The sequence below is a fragment of the Suricata suricatta genome, chromosome 7 (assembly GCF_006229205.1).
Source record: "Suricata suricatta isolate VVHF042 chromosome 7, meerkat_22Aug2017_6uvM2_HiC, whole genome shotgun sequence".
Taxonomy (NCBI): Eukaryota; Metazoa; Chordata; class Mammalia; order Carnivora; family Herpestidae; genus Suricata; species Suricata suricatta.
In genome coordinates this window covers 115,510,478-115,530,112 of record NC_043706.1, presented here as the reverse complement: position 1 = coordinate 115,530,112, position 19,635 = coordinate 115,510,478, and the positions used below count along the sequence as shown (strand labels likewise).

Here is a 19,635-nt window from a genome sequence, read left to right as displayed (position 1 = left end):
ATCTTTTGTTACTGCCTTTACTTTAAAGTCTAATTTTTCTGATATAAGTATGGCTACTTGGCTTTCTCTTGACTACCAGTCGCATGATAGATATTTCTCCATCTTCTTACTTTCAATCTGAATGTGTCTTCAGATCTAAAATGAGTCTCTTGTAGACAGCAAATAGATAGGTTTTTTTTTAAATCCATTTTGCTACCCTGTGTCATTTGGTTGGAGCATTCAGTCCATTTACATTAAGTGTTATTATTGAAAAATGTGCGCTTGGATTCATTGTGTTCTCTGTAGAATTCATGTTTGTAGCAGTGTCTCTGCTACTTTGTATTCTTTGCAACCTTTCCCTCATAGAGTTCTTTTTAGGATTTCTTGGAGGGCTGGTTTGGGGGTGATGAATTCTCTCAATTTTTGTTTATTTGGGAACACCTTTATCTCCCCTTTTATTTTGAATGACAGGCTTGCTGGATAAAGGATTCTTGGCTGCATATTTTTTCTGTTCATCACATTGAAGATTTCCTGCCATTCCTTTCTGGCCTGCCAAGTTTCATTAGATAGGTCTGTAACCACTCTGATAGGTTTCTCTTTATATGTGAGGGCCCTTTTCTCCCTAGCTGCTTTCAGAATTCTCTATCTTTATATTTTGCCAGTTCCACTACTGTATGCCATGCCAAATGTCAATTCAAGTTACGTCTTAAGGGGGTTCTTTGTGCCTCTTGGATTTCAGTGTCTATTTCTTTCACCCAATTCAGAAGTTCTCAGCTATAATTTGATCAAGCACCCCTTCAGGACCTTTTTCTCTTTCTCCTTCTTCAAGGATTCCTATGAACGGATACTGTTCCATTTGATTGTATCAATCAGGTCTCAAATTCTCCTTGCGAGCTCCTGTATCAACCTCTCTCTCTTTTTCTTAGCTTCCTCTTTTGCTATAATTGTGTCTTCTAATTCACCTATTCTCCTCCTACCTCTTCAATCCGTGCAGTGGCCACCTCCATTTTATTATGCACCTCATTTATAGCAGTTTTTACCTCATCACAGCTATTCTTAAGGTCCCTAGTCTTTGTAGCTTCCCTGATGAATTCCATGCTTTTTTCAAGCCCAGAGATTAATTTCATAACAATTGTTCTAAATTCTGCTCTGTTATGTTGCTTATATCTGTTTTGAGCAATTCTGTAGCTGTGATTTCTTCCTGGAATTTCTTTAGAGGAGAGTTCTTCCCTTTTGTAATTTTGGCTAGATTTCTGTCTCCTATCAGTTTTTTTAAAAAAATATTTTATTATTTATTTATTTACTTATTTTAGAGAGAGAGAGACAGCATGAACAGGGAAGGGTAAGAGACAGAGGGAGGCACAGAATCTGAAGACAGGTCCAGGCTCTGAGCTAGCTGTCAGCACAGAGCCTGATGCGGGGCTCAAACCCACGAGCCATGAGATCATGACCTGAGCCGAAGGTGGACGCTTAACCGACTGAGCCACTCAGGCGCCCCTGTCTCTTATCAGTTTTAAAAGTTTGTTATGCACTCTGCACCTGTAAGTATTGCTATATTAAAGGAGACTCATTGACTGTCCAGGGCCTGTCTGTTCATGACGTGTTCTTTAAATGGTGTCTCTCAGTTTCTTGGTTTCTCTTGTTATGCCTTTGATTATTTTATTTCCCCACTCAGTGATATTTGGAACTCTCCACCTTGTCTACTTTGGTTTGTTTCTTGAGGTAGCCCTGAAAAGGAAAACAGACAGACAAACACACAGGGAACAAGAGAATGCAACTGCACAGACAAATAAAAAAACAAGCAAACCAAAAGGGGAAAGAAGGAAAAAGGAAAAGGAAAAGAAAAAGAAAAAAGGGGGAGGCGGTGGACAGAAAAAAAGACAATGGACAGTCTAAAAGCAGGATGGACCTCAAGGTTATCATGCTAAGCAAAATTAGTCAGGTGAAGAATGACAGATACCATATGTTTGCACTCATAGGTCTAACAGGAGAACAGGAGAAACCTAATGGAGGACCAGGGGGAGGGGAAGAGGGAAAGAGAGTCGGAGAGAGAGAGGGACTCAAAACCTGAGAGACTATTGAATACTGAAAACGAACCAAGGGTTGAAGGGGGAGGGGAGGGGCAAAAGATGTGGTGGTAATGGATGAGGGCACTTGTGGGGAAGAGCACTGGGTGTTATACTGAAACCAATTTGACAACAAACTATTTTAAAAAAATAAAAACCACAAAAAATTTTTAAAAAATAATAAAAGCATATAACCAGCCGAGCGGAGTGATACGAATGAAATAAGGGAAAATATATCTGGATGGCAAAAAAATAAAGGGCAGTTCTCCCATGTGGATGGTCATGGTTTGGTGTAGGTAAGTGGTATTGGGGGCTGCTCTCCCAGGCCCCACTTTGGTGGTTGCGGGGAGAAGAATGGTGGTGCCCCATACTCCGCTTGAACCAAGCATTGCAAACTGCTCTTTTGAGTCCGATTTCCCTGTGTTGTGGGCAGGCCAAGTTGCACTTTCCAAGCTCTGCCTCTCGTCCAAATCCTAATCCATGCACTTTAATGCTACCGCCTAAGATTAGATATACTTGCACTGGCGGCCGGCCTCTCAGCTGGGATCACACAGGGGAAAGGGGCTGTTTCTCCTGGTGCCACCTGGAATGGGCACTGGTGCTGCAGAGCCCAAGGAAGAATTCACCAGCTACATGGGACAGATTTCTCTCCCTGTGCCCAGCAGTTCTATACGGGGTGACAGTATCTTTCTTCATCCCAGGCTTTGCCTTTTATCTCTTCTCTAGAGACAGTTCTATGAGCATTTTCAGTCTCTCTTTCTCTTCCCCTTGTCTCTCCAGGGCACCTCTCTTTCTCTTCCCCTTGTCTCTCCAGGGCACCGTGCACTCTCCCTGTGTTGGGCTGGGGCTTCTACCCCTCTGCACCCCCAGGCCCAGCCCAGTTTTTAATATCCCCAGTTCACTCTCACTCAGGCATCTTTGAGGTTGTCTTCTTTCTGGAGTCTGCGTGTTCTCCTCCCACTCTTGTAGATCAGAGTTGCTTCAGTCCTTCTCAGTTTGATAGATCTGGGCAGGCAAATCGGTATTTTGATTCTTTATCCAGGGCTTTTCCTATCATCCCATAGTGGTCTTTTTAAATATATTTTTTTATTTCTCCTATCAGTCCAAAAACAGTTTTCAAACATCATTTTTGTATCAGCATCATTGGACAATTTAAACTTAGTTTCCATATTTTCCCTAAAATCAGATTGAGTAAGCAGAGTTCTTGAAATCAGTTCATTTTGCCAGTATTAATGCACTGAGACCTTTTCCCAATGATTGTCACTTCATACTTCAAGCTACCACCCTTGGCTTCTTCCTATGTTGACATCATAGGAAAACATGTCTCCAAAGAAAAGAATTCTAACGACAAAGGGAAGGTGACAAAAGAAAAACGGTAATTTAAAGTAGATTTCAGGTTAGATTTCAGGCTTGATTCAATATCAAAACATTTGCTCAACTCATGATCTGATATGCTAAAGAGGCACTCTCTTGGTTTTCTTTGACAAATCATGATCTTTTGTGTTCAAATCATTCATTTCTTATGTTCTCAGGCAGAAGCAAACATTAGAACTCTTGACCTTAGGGCACCTACTTGTTGAGGGGCAAAGAAAGAAACATAACCTTGAGTGAGAAGAAAATAAGCTAGAATATACTAGCATATATGGCTTTGTGAAGTCATTTGTGAACTAAGTCACACTTTATAGAAACTGAAGAGTTTCTGCTGCTAAGGAATCCTAGATAAAAGTCTTTTGTAAGTGGGGAAAAAAGCCCTTCAAGTACAAATATACAAATACCCATAATTTCTCTTTCTTAAAGGCAGACACACTGGGCTGCTGATCTAAAACCAAGCAACAGGCTTGTGACTTCTCTTTTTCTCTTGAAATGGAACCCCCACTTGACTTGGAAAGATCTATAGGACATCCATATTCCGTTGGCCTAAACAATCCAAATAATTGAAATTAGATGGTGGTGCTTAATTTGTAGACACTAGAAAAAACCAAGTGCCCTTAGCAAAAATCAGGGAGTTCTCCTGAAGGACACTAATGAACTGTGCAAACTCAAACATTTCAACATGTTTTCTTCAGAGATCAGTCTCTAGGCAGAAATTTGGTGTATTTACTAGGGTCAGATCCTTAAGACTTCTGAGTCAACCGGCAATAACTAGAGAAGGGTAAAGAAGGTGTTCATATATGTGGGTTTTAAGTGGGGCCCAGGTAAGTCCTTTGATATTATTTGCTTGCTACTTTTCAACTATAGAATGAGATAATGTATCTAGAAACATGATTTATTAAAATAGTCTTTTTCTTAATGTTCTTGGACAGGAATTGCCATTTTTCTTTTTTTTTTTTTTTTCCACCCGGGAAGATGTAGAAGTGACTGTCATGGTTCTTTGAAGAAGGGTGTGGAAAGATACCTTGTGATGATAAGCTCAGGTGGGCTGTTAAAGAAAAATGAGCCTTCCTTGGAATAATAAAAGATAGGATTGCTTATTATAATTGCTGATCCTGGCCGCATAGTAAAATATTTGGAGAAGTAAAACAAAACAGCAACAAACAACAACAACAAAAAACACTAAAAAACCCAAACCCAAACCCAAACCAACCAACCAAAACACCAAAACCAAAATAAAAAACCATTATCGAGGTTCCACTTCAAGTCATTCAAGTCAGAATCACTGAGAGAGAGGTTTCAGTATTGTTTAAAACCCTCCTATGTAGTTCAAATGTACAGCTAAGGTTTTGAATAATTTAACCCTTTAAAATGTGTGTCCTAATGAGGAGCTGCTCCATCACCCATCTCTGCCCCTCTTGCTCTACTGAAGTTGCTTTGGACTCAGCCTCTGGTCCTCTGCTGGAATCCATTTCTGAAGTAGGGCGGATTTGCAAGGTGGGGGGCCTCCCACTGTTCGATGGCGACCAATGTCTACTCCCAAGCTGCATTGCAGACTGAAATCAAGAGTGACTTGTCTTCTTATGCTAAAAACATGTGAATTGTATCTTGTGAAAAAACGTATTATAGGAGTTTCTTCTTTTGTGATTATGGGAGGAAATATTACATTTCCTGAGAAACTTGTTTTTCTTCCCCTCAAGAAAACAGGCTATTGACCCCTGCTCACAAAGCTCTAATGCTTGCCTTTGCTATACTAAAAAACATTGTCTTGTATTTGAATGCTAAAGATCTTTTCCTTCCCCATGTGATAAGCAGCTAGTCACCTACATCGATCATTATTGATAAAGATTATGCATGAGTCTTCTACCAATCTATGTTCTGGAAAATATTTACATACCAAAGAAATTTGTCATCAGAAATCACTGTCTAAGGCAATTGCCACTTCTGTTTTGTACCCCAATCATTTTTTTCAATAAATAAAGCTGACTCTCTGGTTAGTGCGGAGATGCCTGCCTGGTGAGCAGAAAGAATCTGAGGCTCTCTCGCTCCCTTTTGCCAATACTGTCCATCCTTCAGGGAACCCTGGACCTGCTGGAGCTGGACTCTGGCAGGCCTCGTCACACCTCTCTACTTTCCACATAGCCACCAGAGCAGTCTTACTCACAATTAAATCTGACCATGTAATTCCCTTGCTGAAACCCACTAGCTGTCAGACACATGTCTAATATTGGATGAAGTTCAAACTCAACTGGAGTCCAAAATCCCTCCTGATCCTCCTGATGCCTTCTTCCCTATGCTCAACCCCCACTGCTCCATGCAAATTCATTGTTCCCTCTGGGATATGGTTGTTAGGTAAAATACAGGATACCCAGCTAAATTGGAATTTTAAAGAAATAACAAGTAATGAAATATTTGGAACATAGTTATTCTAAAATATTATTTGTGGTTTTCTGATATTCCAATTTAGCTGAGTGTCTTCCTGCATTTGTATTTGATAAATCTGGATCTCACTCCAGGAGGAATTCTGGGGAATGGTATCACCCCCTTCTCTGCTCAGGCTGTGCATACTGCTCTGGTCTCCTCCAGCTGGCACTCCTTTGCTTGACTGCCAAGAGCTGGTTGAGGTCCCACCTCTTCTCTTCCAGGCAGTCAGATCCACCTTCCTCTGAACACACTCTTTCTTCAATCCTCCACCTAAGGTTAGAATCGGCTTGTTGCCTATCTCCTTGCCCTGCTCTCTATCCTGAGTCAACAGTAGGACCAATTTGATAACAGGAACTGAGTCTTGTTTGTTTTTGTAATCTTAGCTCCTAGCTGTGCCTTGTGCACTAGTGCTTACTTAATAAATGCTTGGAAAGTGACCAAATAACAGTCCAGGGACACCCTGGCCAATATAGTAATTAGAAGTACTATCATAGTTTTTAGTAATACAAACGCTACTCTTCTGGAACATGATCAATACCTGCAAGTCACCTGTGGCAGCCCATACCTGAGGATACTGTATGCTCTGAATACTGTGGCATGCCTGCCATCTGTGGCTACTTTCTCTACCTTACCAAAAAATACATTTTTTTGTTTTTGTTTTTGTTGTTAGTTTCTTTTAGTGGAAATTCCACAGAATGAAAGCTCTTTACATATATCTCATTTAACTCATGACAACAACTGTATAATATGGGTTGCTGAAGGGTTAGAAATGAGAAGTTGAAGGCTCAGGGAGGTATGTAATTACCATAAGGTAGCAAGAAGCACTCTAGGATTTAGAACCAGGTATATCTTACTCTAAACTGTGCTCTTTTGAATTGATGATGCTCGTTTATTTCACTTTTTCGCCTGTTCTCAAGCATCAATGATAGCTTTATACAAGAGTGAGGTAGCCAGGATTCAAGACGGCACCTCCATGACTCCCACTTTCTGGATTGATACCCTATTTGCATCCTCTCACATTATGCCATGGTTGATCTGTGTGACAAATAACACATGGCAAAAGGTATATCACTTCTGAGGTTAGGTATAAAATACTGCAGCTTCCAGTTGGACTGTCTTGTTAGCTCACTCCATTTCTTCCTTTTGGATCTCTCACTATGAGACAAGCAAGCTGCCATATTGTGACCATTGTTATAGTGAGTTCCATGTGGCAAAGAACTGAAGCCCGAAGACAAGAGACAGGAACGAACTGATTCTTAATGATCATTTAAGTGAGATTGAAAGAAGATTCTCCAGCTGGTTAAGCTTTGAGATGACTACAGTCCTGGCTGACAGCTTGATTGTAATCTTGTGAGTCACCCTGAGCCAGACCACTCAGCTATGCTGCTTTTAGATTACTGACACTCTGACACTATGTCAATAAGCCAAGTGAAACCAAGTGATAATAAATGCTTGATGTTTTAGCTGCTAGTTTTGGGGGGATAATTTGTTACACAGCAATAGCTAACTGATACACAGGGTAGACAAGTCTTTATTGGCTTTCTGATAGAGTTGGATAAAGGAAGGTGTAGTCTCTGAAGTCACATTTTAACCTACTTCCTGCCTCAGCTCACATGGTGACAGATAAAGACCCTGTCTTATGCTGGAGTACAAGTGTCCAACCTTTGCTTCCATTGTATCAAATATGAAGTGAAAATAAACCCAACAACTCTCTTTTTCACAGTTTATTAATAACTTGGATGCAAACAATTCCCCTTAAGCTCTTGACTCTTCCCAAGGCTCTGGTGGGTGGTTATTTACAGCCAATTTTGAGTTATTGCTGCATAACTTCCCGAATTGCAGTTTGCACAGTATTTATTGGGTAGCCTTTAATGATGAATAGAGTGAGAAACACCAGGCAAAAGATATGGTAATAACAGCACATAAATTTTATTTTCATTTAGCATGAAAACACCTGATTTCCTTCAACACTGTAAACATGTCACATTATTAGGCAGTGAAAGGCTGATGAATCTAGACATTTATTTAGACATTGTTTTGAATGGAAAATGTTCTTTAATTCCATTTGCCTCCACTATTATATATCATTTTATATTTATTTATTTCAATTTGGGTTGTTTTAATTAAAAAAAAATCCCAAGGAGAGAAAGCAACTGTAGTTTCTCAGGATGGGATTGGTTATTTTAAAGACATTTCTCTTCTTATTCTCCTGAGAACAGAAAGGCAGCCTCAGGGTATAGAACACTCTATGGTCAGAGTTGGCAAATAGCTCATGCTTTGCAGCAATAGACACTATTAAAATGAAGTGTTTAGAAGGAAAGTCTGCTAGACCATTTTTAAAAAACAAAACACCAAACAATGCACTCGTTAATTATGTACAGTTTTGTCATTAGTTAAAGAAGGGGGTTTCAGGCTAGGAAGGCCTCTTCCCCCTTGACTTCATGTTAAGGGAGCACACAAGCTTAAATTACTGTCCAGTAAAATAGCAGCAGCCCCATCACCGTCAAGCCCATGATTTGTTGTTTCATTATCATGAAGTGTTTTCTAGCCCTAAGATTCTGTCAGTTGTTGTAACAGAAATTCCTACCTTTAGGGTGTATCATTCAGCTACTTAAAAAAAAGGTTCTGGTTGATCAAAACCCAAAATATATAAGTTCTTAGTATGGGTGTTTCGGAGTTATATGAGAAATAGGAAAAAAGAAGAAACCTATATACTCCTAACCACCATGCTGTTTTTGATCATACAGAATGTTGGAGACTATGATACTCAGTGGTGCCCATTTTACTGACCCCATTATATGCCCATAGGTGGGACAGTATTGGGTCAGGGCAAGAGGTCAACATTTTCCCCAAAGAAAGAAAAATTAAGTAGTCACAGGATCTGGCATCCAGTTGGCTAAGTTCAGTCTCAACTGCATTTTGCAGATGATGAGGTGATGGGGTCACAGAGGTGGGGAGAGGGGAAAGGCAGGTGGAGCCTTGAGATTCCACACCTAGATATCTAAGTTCTTATGGTGTATGGCCAATTTGTAGGGTGACATAAAGTGAGGTGTCAGGGTTTATCCAGAGCACTGTAATGTAGAGGGGCTAGAAAGCAACAATTTAAACTACTTTAGGGTCCATGGGGTGCCTTACTTCAAGACAAACAGTCCCTCCCTTCCATCCCTTGATGAACCCAGATCTGTCAGCCAGTGTACAGTTGGAAAGAGTAGAAGACCTAGACACTCAGAGATCCCCAAACCACTTTTTATACTTTGAGTGACCCACTCTAACCCCCTTTATTCTCCAAAATATCAATTGAAGGGTATGCTTTTGGACCCTTTGCTCTGGGAATCACCATTTCCAGTTGGCTTTTAGTGCACACTCTCTTGACTGCAAGAGATACAGACCAAAGTCAAACAACTTTAAAGAAGAAAGAAAAGGTTTGGCTTACAAAACTAAAATATCCAGGTACGGTTGTTGAGTAGAAGTCCTGTCTCCTGATATGCTGAAACTAAATGCCTCAGCAATAACCTTAGGGCTCCATCTCACAGCTCTGTTTTCCATGGTGTCGGCTTCATATTCCAGTTCTCTCTCAGCGTAGAAGGAAGGATGGTCCTGGTATTCTAGGCTGATAATCCTAGCCTGGAATTTATGATCTGAGAAAGACAGTGCATCTCTCACAACATATTCAGAGAAAAATCTTGGGGTGAGTTTTCATAGGGGCAGATTGGAGCCTATACCCACCTCTGGGCAGATAGGTTATTGTGGAAAATAGGATGGAGTATGATTGGCTAGGGCTGAGTCATCTGTCCTGTGATATGGTGGTTCCCTGAAAAGGAGATACTGAGTACACACAAAAGCTCATGTTCACTATATACATGGAAACCCACAGAATGGCAGAGGATATATGCAAATCATATATCTGATAAATAATATCCAGAATAAAGAATTCCTACAATTCAACAACAACAAAAAGGAAACAGCCCAATTAAAAAATGAACAAAGGACTAAAGAGACATTTCTCCAAAGAAGATACACAAATGGTCAATAAACACCTGGAAAGATATTCAACCTCACTAATCATTAAGGAAATGCAAACCAAAACCACAAGGAAGTATCTCTTCACAAACTTGTAGAATGACTACAATCCAAACACATGAAAATAACAATGGTAGGGATGTGGAGACACTGGAACCCTCCTGCATTGTTAGTGGGAAAGTAAAACAGTACAATTGCCATGGAAAAGTGTGGCAGTTCCTAAAAAATTTAAACATAAAATTACTATATGATTTAGTGTCTTCACTTCTGGATATAAACTCCACAAAACTGAAAGCAGACTCACGTTCATAGGACCATTCATTGCAGCAAATGCAACCCAGTGTTTATCGATGGGTGAATAGAAGAACACAATGTGGTGTATCCATATGAGGGAATATTATTCAACCTTTAAAAAAAAAGAAATTCTGACACACATTAGGACATGAGTGAACCTTGAGGACATTATGCTACATGAAATAAACCTGTCAGAAAAGGATAAATCCTGTATGGGTATGCTTATATGAGGTAATTTGAGTAGTCAGATTCATAGACTGAAAACAGAATGGTGGTTGCCAGGGGCTGGATAGAGGGGTGATAGGGGATTCTTGTTCACTGGGTGCAGTTTCAGTTTTGCAAGACATGGAGTTCTTTGGGTGGATGGGAATGGCTTTAGCACAGCAATGTGGATGTCCTTAACACCACTTAAAAACGGTCAACACAGTAACTTGTGTATTTTACTGCAATTTTTTAAAAAGGCATGCCTGCTCTAGAATTTTTTTAAAAGGCACAAAGTTGTCCAAATTGTTTCTAAAACCTTTTTCTCCACTTACCCTGGAGGGGCTCTGTTCTGAACATGTTATGGGGATACTCCTGAAGCCATGATGAATCCTCAGCACTCCCCCCGATTTGTTTTCCCCATACTGGGTAGTTCTAGAAACTCCATAATGCCCCACTCTGGTCAGTAGCCTCCCCAGGGCCATCCTGTACTTCGGTTGTGTCAAAAGCTGTTGTTGATATAGGGGCACCTGGGGGCTCAGCTGGTTGAGGGTCCAACTTTAGCTCAGGTCATGATTTCACGGTCAGTGATTTTGAGCCCCGCGTTGGGCTCTGTGCTGTCAGCTTAGAGTCTGGAGTCTGCTTCAGCTCCTGTGTCTCCCTCTCTTTCTGATCCTCCCCTGTTCTCGGTCTCTGGTCTCTGTCTCTCAAAAATGAATAATTAAAAAAAAAAGCTGATGATGTATGTGGTGTCTTGAAGAGGGGGCGTTGGGAAAATGTGTTTTTGCTTAAATGAAAACCAATTCAGCAACTTTCATTGGGAGTTCTCTCGTGGGTTTCCATATAGAACAGGATATTAATTTTGATCATTAGGCCAAATGATCAGCTAAGAGCCCTTCCAACTTATCTGCAGAAGTAGCATGTTTACAGCATAAGGGCCATTTGTCACACAGGCAATACGGGATGGTACTTGGATGGCATTTATGACCATCGGGAGAGAAAAGAGTCACGGGTAACTCCACTGCTTGCCATCTCACATGCTTTTGATGGCACTTTTCCTCAGATCATAATTCTGTAAGTTCTGAGGATCTCAACTGCAAAAAGGAGAAATGCTGTAAGCGTAACTTTGTGGTCTGGACAGGCCACCTGATGGACCCAAGTTCCAATTCTAATTTGTGCCACCCACAAGTCCTAGGATGTTAGGTGGTCACTTAAACTATATACTAGGACTAATGATACCCCCTCACAAGGATGTGGTAATTTTTAAAAATATATACATTTTAATATTTATTTTTGAGAGTGAGAGCAAGAGAGAGCATGAGCAAGGGAGAAGAAGAGAAAGAGAGAGAGAGATGGAGACACAGAATCTGAAGTAGACTCCAGGCTCCGAGCTGGGGCTCGAACCCATGGACTGTGAGATCATGACCTGAGCTGAAGTCGGACGCTTAGCCAACTGAGCCACCCAGGCACCCCAAGGATGTGGTTATTAAGGGAGGTGACGTATGGTTAAGTTCCTGGCTCATTTAAAGTCTCTTCAAATGTGAGTTTCCTTCCTCTCCCTTGTTCTGTGTGGTCACTTAAGAGCTGCCCCCAAAGCTCCTGATTAAATCAAAGCATGGCCACTTCCTGTGTGTTCTCATTCCTTACCTTGCTTCAGTGGTACCAGCTGTCTTGACCTGGGTCTGCCACTGCTGAGGTCAGATGGATAAAACTACAACAAGAATACAGGCTTCAGAGACAGAAGAAGGTACATGAATGAATATCCTTGCTTTGGATAAACAGAAGAGGAATGTTCTCTTTCCTCTTCTTAAGAACCCGTTCAGTGCTTGAGCCAAGCATGGGGACAACATATGTTTCCAGAAGTGGTAATACTCTGTGGTAGTAGATTTTATTTAGGAAAGCAGCCGGTCCTCAAAACTTGAAAAATACACTTGTCATTTGTAAAACTCTAGTACAAATTTAAAAATGATGTATTATACCACCTTTTTTTTTCTAGAGCCCTCTCTCATGTCTCCACTTTACCCACTGATGTTTCCATCTGATGTAGATGTAGTTTCTTGAGCCAAATAGGATGGTTTTATAGTTTTGTGTTTGGCATTAATTTCACGTGCATATTATTACTGCCCACTTTCATGAAATAGTTTATTCACCATAACATATATTTTAATGAAAGCCATTTTTGGGTACATGACTCTGTCCACGAATAAGTGACTAAATCTTCTGTCAATCTGTCGTAGAGCTCCTTTTCAAGTAGGTCTTCCCTGGAAAATAAACTAGAAATGTCATACTTGTTTCCAAGTAGACATAAGGTGGCAATGACTTGTACAAAAGACACCAATGAAATGTTCATAGAGGCATTTGAATTACTTCAGGGTTGTAAACCCAGATATAGTATTATTTATCTTTACTGGAAATTGGAGCAAGGCAGGAGATGGGAAGGCAAGATATTAAGTCAACTGATAAGCCCAAATAATTTTCCATGGTGTACACTGTACATACACATTCTACATTCCTGCCATCATTTCTAGCTTTCACTAATGTTGTCTCAAGGTCGCACAAATGGCAAATCTTGTCTAAATGACTACTTGAAATGATTGGATGAAATTATTTAGGATTTTATTGACTGTTTTCATAGTAATTCAGTTATGATCCAACAAGGTGTTTAACAACCAACCAGGAAGTCACTGCAAGTTCAACATCCCACTGGACAATTCTACTTTGAGGTTGGCCACACCTCCAAAGTAACACTTCCAATCACTGGATATATCTTCCTCCAAGAACTAGCTACCAGAATTCTTTTCTCTTTTGTGTTTCTGGTCTCTGTGAATGGCACTATATCAACCCAGTTTCCCAAACCAGAAATCCAGAGATAAGGCTGGATTTGCCTGATGGCATGAGGAGAGGCAGGAACAATTGATACATACTAATTATTCTTAGCATCTTAAACTTAAAAAATTTTTTTAAATGTTTATTTATTTTTGAGAGACAGAGTGTGAGCGGGGTAGGGGCAGAGCAAGAGAGGGACACAGAATCTGAAGCAGGCTCCAGACTCTGAGCTGTCAGCACAGAGCCTGATGCAGGGCTCAAACCCACTAACTGTGAGATCATGACCTGAGCCAAAGTCAGACGCTCAACCAACTGAGCCACTCAGGCGCCTCTGCATCTTAAACTTCTTAATCTGTGTCCATACTCAGGGCCATCACCTAACTCAGGAATCTATCAATAACTCTCTGAGACCCTGGGCCAGCCTCCTAGATCCCTTATTCTCCACTATAGGGCCAGAGTGACCGTCATCCACTGCAAATCCAGACACTTATCCTCTGTTTACAAACCTTTCATTTGACACCTACTGATCCCATGATAAAATCAAAATGTATATTGAAAATAGTAGATTGAAATCCTTGTGATCTGGCCCTTGTTTATTTTCCAGTCTCATTTCTTACTATTCCCTCTCTTCACTCTGTGTTCCAGAAACAGTAATTATTTGCAATGGTTCTTTGACCACACCATTCTACTTTTCTCTCTTACCTACATTCTTATATATTTCCCACTTTGTCTAGATGCTTCCAATCCCCCTTTCCCTGGCCTGCCTTTTCCATTTTGTTCTTGGACTTCTAGCCTGGAAATCTTCTTCTCCAGGAATCTTCCCTCTGAGGCCTGGTTAAGTGCCCCAGCAAACTATTTGCCATGCACCATATGATACTCATGGGAGCTCCGCCCCCTTCACTCACACAAGGTCTTCACAGTCACTCTTAGCTACTTGCCTAAGAGTCTGAGGGTTAAGGGGCACCTGGGTGGCTCAGTCGGATGAGCTTCCGGCTTCGGCTCAGGTCATGATCTCATGGTTCATGGGTTTGAGCCCTGCGTCAGGCTCTGTGCTGACCGCTAGCTCAGAGCCTGGAGGCTGTCTTTAAATTCTGTGTCTCCCTCTCTCTCTCTCTGACCCTCCCCTGCTCATGTGGTCTCTCTCTCTCTCTCAAAAAAAAAAAAAGAGTGAGGGTTAAGAGTGTGATGAGTTCAGAGTAAGCCCTACCCTGTGGTTCTGTGCAGACTAATTTACTCGGTGTCTCCTTCACCTCCTCCAGCACTCACTCTCATTCAGTGCTGTGTATTTTCGTGGAAGGCTTCTCAGAGAACTAGATTGATATTATCATTGCAGCCACTCCCTGGGCATAACAATCTAAGACTTTATGACAAGAAAGACAATGCAGTACCCTTTAGGCACAGAAATGTGTTTCCACACGCCTTGATCAAGAAAGTATTTTATAGGAGAGAAAACAGTATTCTGGCTCGTATAGAGTGATCTGCTTTGTCAGGTATTGGAACATTATGTTTGGACAGTTTTCAAATTGTAGGCTAACACAGTCCTGGAAGGGCCTCTGAATGAGGGACAGGCATCTCAAGTCATAAACTGAAAACTTTTGCCCATGGTGCTCTGTAAAACCATCTTTGTTTATGACAGTACTTCCCCAGAGTGGACTCAGGCCTGGTCAGATGTGAGAGGTTTTGAGTAGTGACCTATGAATGAGAATACACGTTCTTTTATACTTCTGTATCCAATAATTAATTTAAAAATGCACATCATACACAGATGTTAAATAATGGTTATCTTTTGCTAGCTAAGGGAAATCACACATTTCTTTCCTCCTTCCTTCCTTCCTTCCTTCCTCTCTCTCTCTCTCTTTGTTCCTGGAACTCAGAATCACAAACCACAGACAGATCTTGGAAACAGATCTAATTTTTATGTGATCTTTTCTGGCTTTAAGTAATTTAAATCAACTAAAGCTACTGATGTTGAGTACTATTATTATTATTTAATAAAAGACTAATGGGGGCAGAGGAAGCAATTACTGATTCACTACAAACTTGTTTTATCTTTTCAGATCATTCTCCATTCACGTGTAACTCTTTTTCCAAATACATCTTTACTTATGGCCATCCTTGCTCTTTATTTTCATGAATTATTAGTTCAGCTGACACTCCATCTAAGTGGTAAAAATTTACATTAATCCCAACCAAACTTAACTGCAGATCTTCTCTTTTTTAATTCTAACCCAACATTTTAAAAACTCTTTAATTTCAGACAGACCATGACCGTGTGTTTTCCTATGGTTTATGCATTCTTTCAACAACTATTTCTTTTGAGTATCTACTCTATGCCAGATACTTTCCTAAGATATTGATTATACAGAAATGAGCAAACCAAAATAAGACAAAAATCATTACCCTCACAGAGCACACATTCTAGTGGGCGAGTCATCCAATAAAAAGATAGACAAACTATGTGCCATGTTGGATAATGGGAAGTCTAGGGAGTAAGTGGTATTTAATAGTAAAGCAGAGAAATAATAGAAGTGCTGGGGCCATGTGCAATTTTAGAGATGAGGACTCCCTCAATTTGACTTTGAATCTTAATAAAAAGAAGTTGTGAATGAGGCTGTCTGAAATTTCTCTTCAGTTTGCATTTGAACAACAGATTTGCTAATAAATCAATACCAAACACTAGGTAATAAAGCTGTTAAAAGCTAGTTAAGAAAAACACACCTTCTATATAAACCACGTCCCATAGTCATCTAAAAAAAACCCACCAAAAATCACTTGCTCTAAATATTCGAAAAGGCATTGCTTTATCATTAATGAACTGCCAACTACTTTCTGCATTATACCTGAATGTAACTGATTCTATGAAACAACCCAGATGCAACTCACATCCCTTCAGTAGGCCCACCCACTTTCAGTCTTGATGAGTGATGTTTTGTTTTGGGGTGTTACATCTCAGCTTGCCTTAAATGCAAATTATGTAATCTAGGCACAAGCAAGGGCCGGTAAGAATAAACCAAGAAACCTAAGTATAAATCTCACATTATTTAGAATTGAGCTATAGCCACACAACAAATATGGGAGGGTGAAGAAAATGAAAACATTTCCAAAGGTATTTATTGAGAAATAGTAAAGATGTACATATTTTTACAAGCTTTTAATATTAATTTACATTTCTTTAAATTATGTAGGCCCCAATAATCTATATGTTACTAATACATAACAGAAACCCTTGACCTTGACTGTGAGATTTCCGTAATGCTACCATAGTTGGGAGTCAAAATGCAACTTTGGCTCATGATGCTTAAATTTGTTTTTGAAGGAAACACTAAATGCCATATTCACCGAGAAGGTGGGCTCATCACAAATTTACTTAAAAAAAAAAAACCCCAACAACTTCAAACTGGAGCATGCTGTTTACACTATTTTGAATCTTAGTTCACCAGAGAATAAGGAAAAAAAAATTTTTTTTAGATAGAGTTATCTACTTTTTGTGCACCAAATGCATGATTCTAAAATCTATTTTTTGCCTCTGAATTTGACTTAAAACTTTTGTAGGGGTATAGTGACTTAATCTTCTACGCTAGAATATTATAGTCAGGCCACCTGGTTTGCTACATGTAGTAGGCGAAAACTCCTTTCAGTCACCAAATACTTTTCAAATTGGTTTATAATAAGGGACAATATTCCACGTCAACAGAAAGTGGAAATTGCCAAAAGGGGTTGTTCTTTTTGTTTGCTTGTTGGCTTATTTTTGTTTGTTTGTTTTAGAACAGAAAGGAAGAAGATCTTCTGTTCCCAGCATAGGAAGGACAGAGTTCTAGACTGAGCATGCTCAAAGTAGCATGACGAGCTGTGAGGTCGGCCATATTGGCTTGTGCCAGACATACTGTTCTCTGTCAACCTAGCATTTAGGTTTTACTCTGGAAGTCTCTTCTGAACACACAATCTGGGAGAAAATGTGTGCGGGAAATAGCACTAGGTGATGGAATTGGTGACCCTCCCTTTGCCCTGTGAAGGGTTGTTCCTTTCTGTACCTGCTGGTTTAGCAGCATTAGAAGCCTTGCTTGTTTAATATGAAAAATAATTAAAAAGCTAGGCATCATGCCACAATTCTATCATTTAAAGAAACTGGCTATAAAGATAATTTCATTCTATTCACAGTAATAAATATTTAAAGTTTTAGTGCACAAAACATCATTATTGATAACCAATGCAGCTCTTTGATTTTTTTAAACTGCTATTTTCAAGCTAAAGACCAATCAAAATGTAAGATTATTATTAGTATTATCATCATTGCCATTATTATTAAAAGTATTGCAACCTTACTTTATCTGCACCAGCTCCTGGGGCAGAAAGAGCCAAAAGTTACAAAATTTAAAGAGTAAGTTGAAAGTTTGCATGATGAAATCACAGTCTTAACAATCTGCAACCATGGATCTCAAGCTCTCTCTGCCCAATGTAAATATGGCCTTGGCATTCAGTAAAGAAATACAGGTTTACAGCCTGGAAAATACAACCACATTTCCATAGTGAGTGCTGTGATCAGTGTGCAAAGCACTGATCTCTGGGAGCCACCGAAGTTATAACGGACCAGGGTCTGGTTAGGGGCGCTGCCTACTAGAGGGACTCCTGGTTCCACATTATGACATTTTAAACACAGAACTGCAGGTGCAGACACCATTCAAACACTCCTAGATCTTGAAGTCTTAAATTTCCACAAGGGAAATCATGTCATACAAAATGACAGGAGAACCCATATCGTGTTCCTAACATGGGCTACACACCAAGGAAAAAAAAAATACACATGCACACACAACGATGACAGGTTCTCCTTGCAATGAATGCAGGCCATTGTGCAGAAATAGCGCAGCAGAAACCAAGGAGGGGGGTCTCTAAGGGAGAGAAACTGGATTGACGCATTAAGACGGAGAACCAGATACAATTTCACTGCTGCAATTTCAGTATTGCTGCCAAGATCTGGCTCACTTGCTAATTTATTTTATGATGATATCCTAGGTAAATTTTTCATCGATTCACTCCTTTCTTTAGAAGCCATCTAGGGCATTCGCCTTCCACCACAGAAAACATTGCATCTTTGCCATGGCATCGGGAATGAATGCACTTAGCTTAATGTTAAGCCACAGTTCACACGATGTGAATTCCATGCCATGTTCATGGCATATCTTAAGAAACTTTGGGTACTATTTGCTTATTATTTTAATGAAACTATTTTCCTCTACACAACTTACACATATCGGGAAGTCAAACTCAAAATAGTGTAAGTAGTCATGAATATGGCTCTTAGTTTTCTCCAGGAGAACCGCAGAAAGGGAATTCGAGACTTCAACATACATTTCACTTTCTAAGTAAAGGTCCCACAGTCTTTCCCAAACCTTCTGCTTATGGTTGGATGCACAAATAGTTGCCTCATATAATTATTGGAATTATGAAGAACCCAAATAAAACACAAGCTTTCCTTTATTATCAGTGTTTTCTTGTTGCAACAAATACTCAGTTTCTTGCTGATGCAGTATTAAGCTTTGATAGCTTGAATTTTAAATTTGGTCATCTTAAGAGTGATCACAAAGGTTTTTTTTTTTTTTGGTTTTTGTTTTTCATTATCTACAGATTTTAACCAAAGTTACATTGTAACACACAAATGCTGTCTTGTCTTTAAGGCACAACACATCAGTATGAACATTCTGTTTGCCAAACTTAAAAAAGAGACATCATTAGACTCCCATTTCCCACCCGTCTTCCCCACCCCTCCCAACAAATGAAAGAAAAATTGCATCCACTTTCAAAGTCAGCTGCTAATAAAGTCACAGTAAATTATTTTCATCAATAATTTACACAAATTACAGGTCTAGATAGGATTGTCCTTATACAGTCTGAGTGCATTCCAATTCAGATTGTCTGGGCTAGGTAGGCTAAAGTCAGATTCAAACCTCAGGGCTGAGACGGTCTCCCATTTTGAGGAATGTTGAACACCACCTTGCCAGACGGAGCATGTGTTGGTGCTTTGCCGGGATAAGAGTTCTTTGCTAAAGCTGTTAATTCCAGTTAGGACTTGTTCGGTGTGGACCAGCAACCTCCACAGATTTTTTTTTAAACATTAAAGTGTTGTAAATATAAGACCATAGAGCTTCCTTTCTGTAGTACTAAAGTTTTATTCCATTCAGCAATCTGAATTCTTCATCCTGGAATTTTCATTCCAAATATGATTTCATCCTTTAAGACAATTTATATGTGTAAAGCCAGAGGCATTGAATCACACATAAAAATTCAGTGTACTTGAAATATATATAAAAAATGGATCTCCAGGTAGAGAACACAGTTACAAATACTCTAATTCCAGTGCTTGATGTAGAGCCAAGAGGTCTGAGTGACTTGATATCCTCCAAAAGGGCATGTTGTGCTGTGTGTTGACAGAGGGAGGGACAGGGGAGAGAAGGGG

General features: G+C 39.9%; 1 protein-coding gene across 1 annotated transcript in view; it reads right to left on the bottom strand.

Annotated features, from left to right (window-relative positions):
- Positions 1 to 19,515: 19,515 nt before the first annotated feature.
- Positions 19,516 to 19,635, bottom strand: part of EYA4 (EYA transcriptional coactivator and phosphatase 4) — a 306,046-nt gene continuing 305,926 nt past the window's right edge. Inside the window, exon 20 of the mRNA XM_029945279.1 lies at positions 19,516 to 19,596. Coding sequence (XP_029801139.1) covers positions 19,516 to 19,596 — 81 coding nt within the window. The remainder of the gene's footprint in view (positions 19,597 to 19,635) is intronic.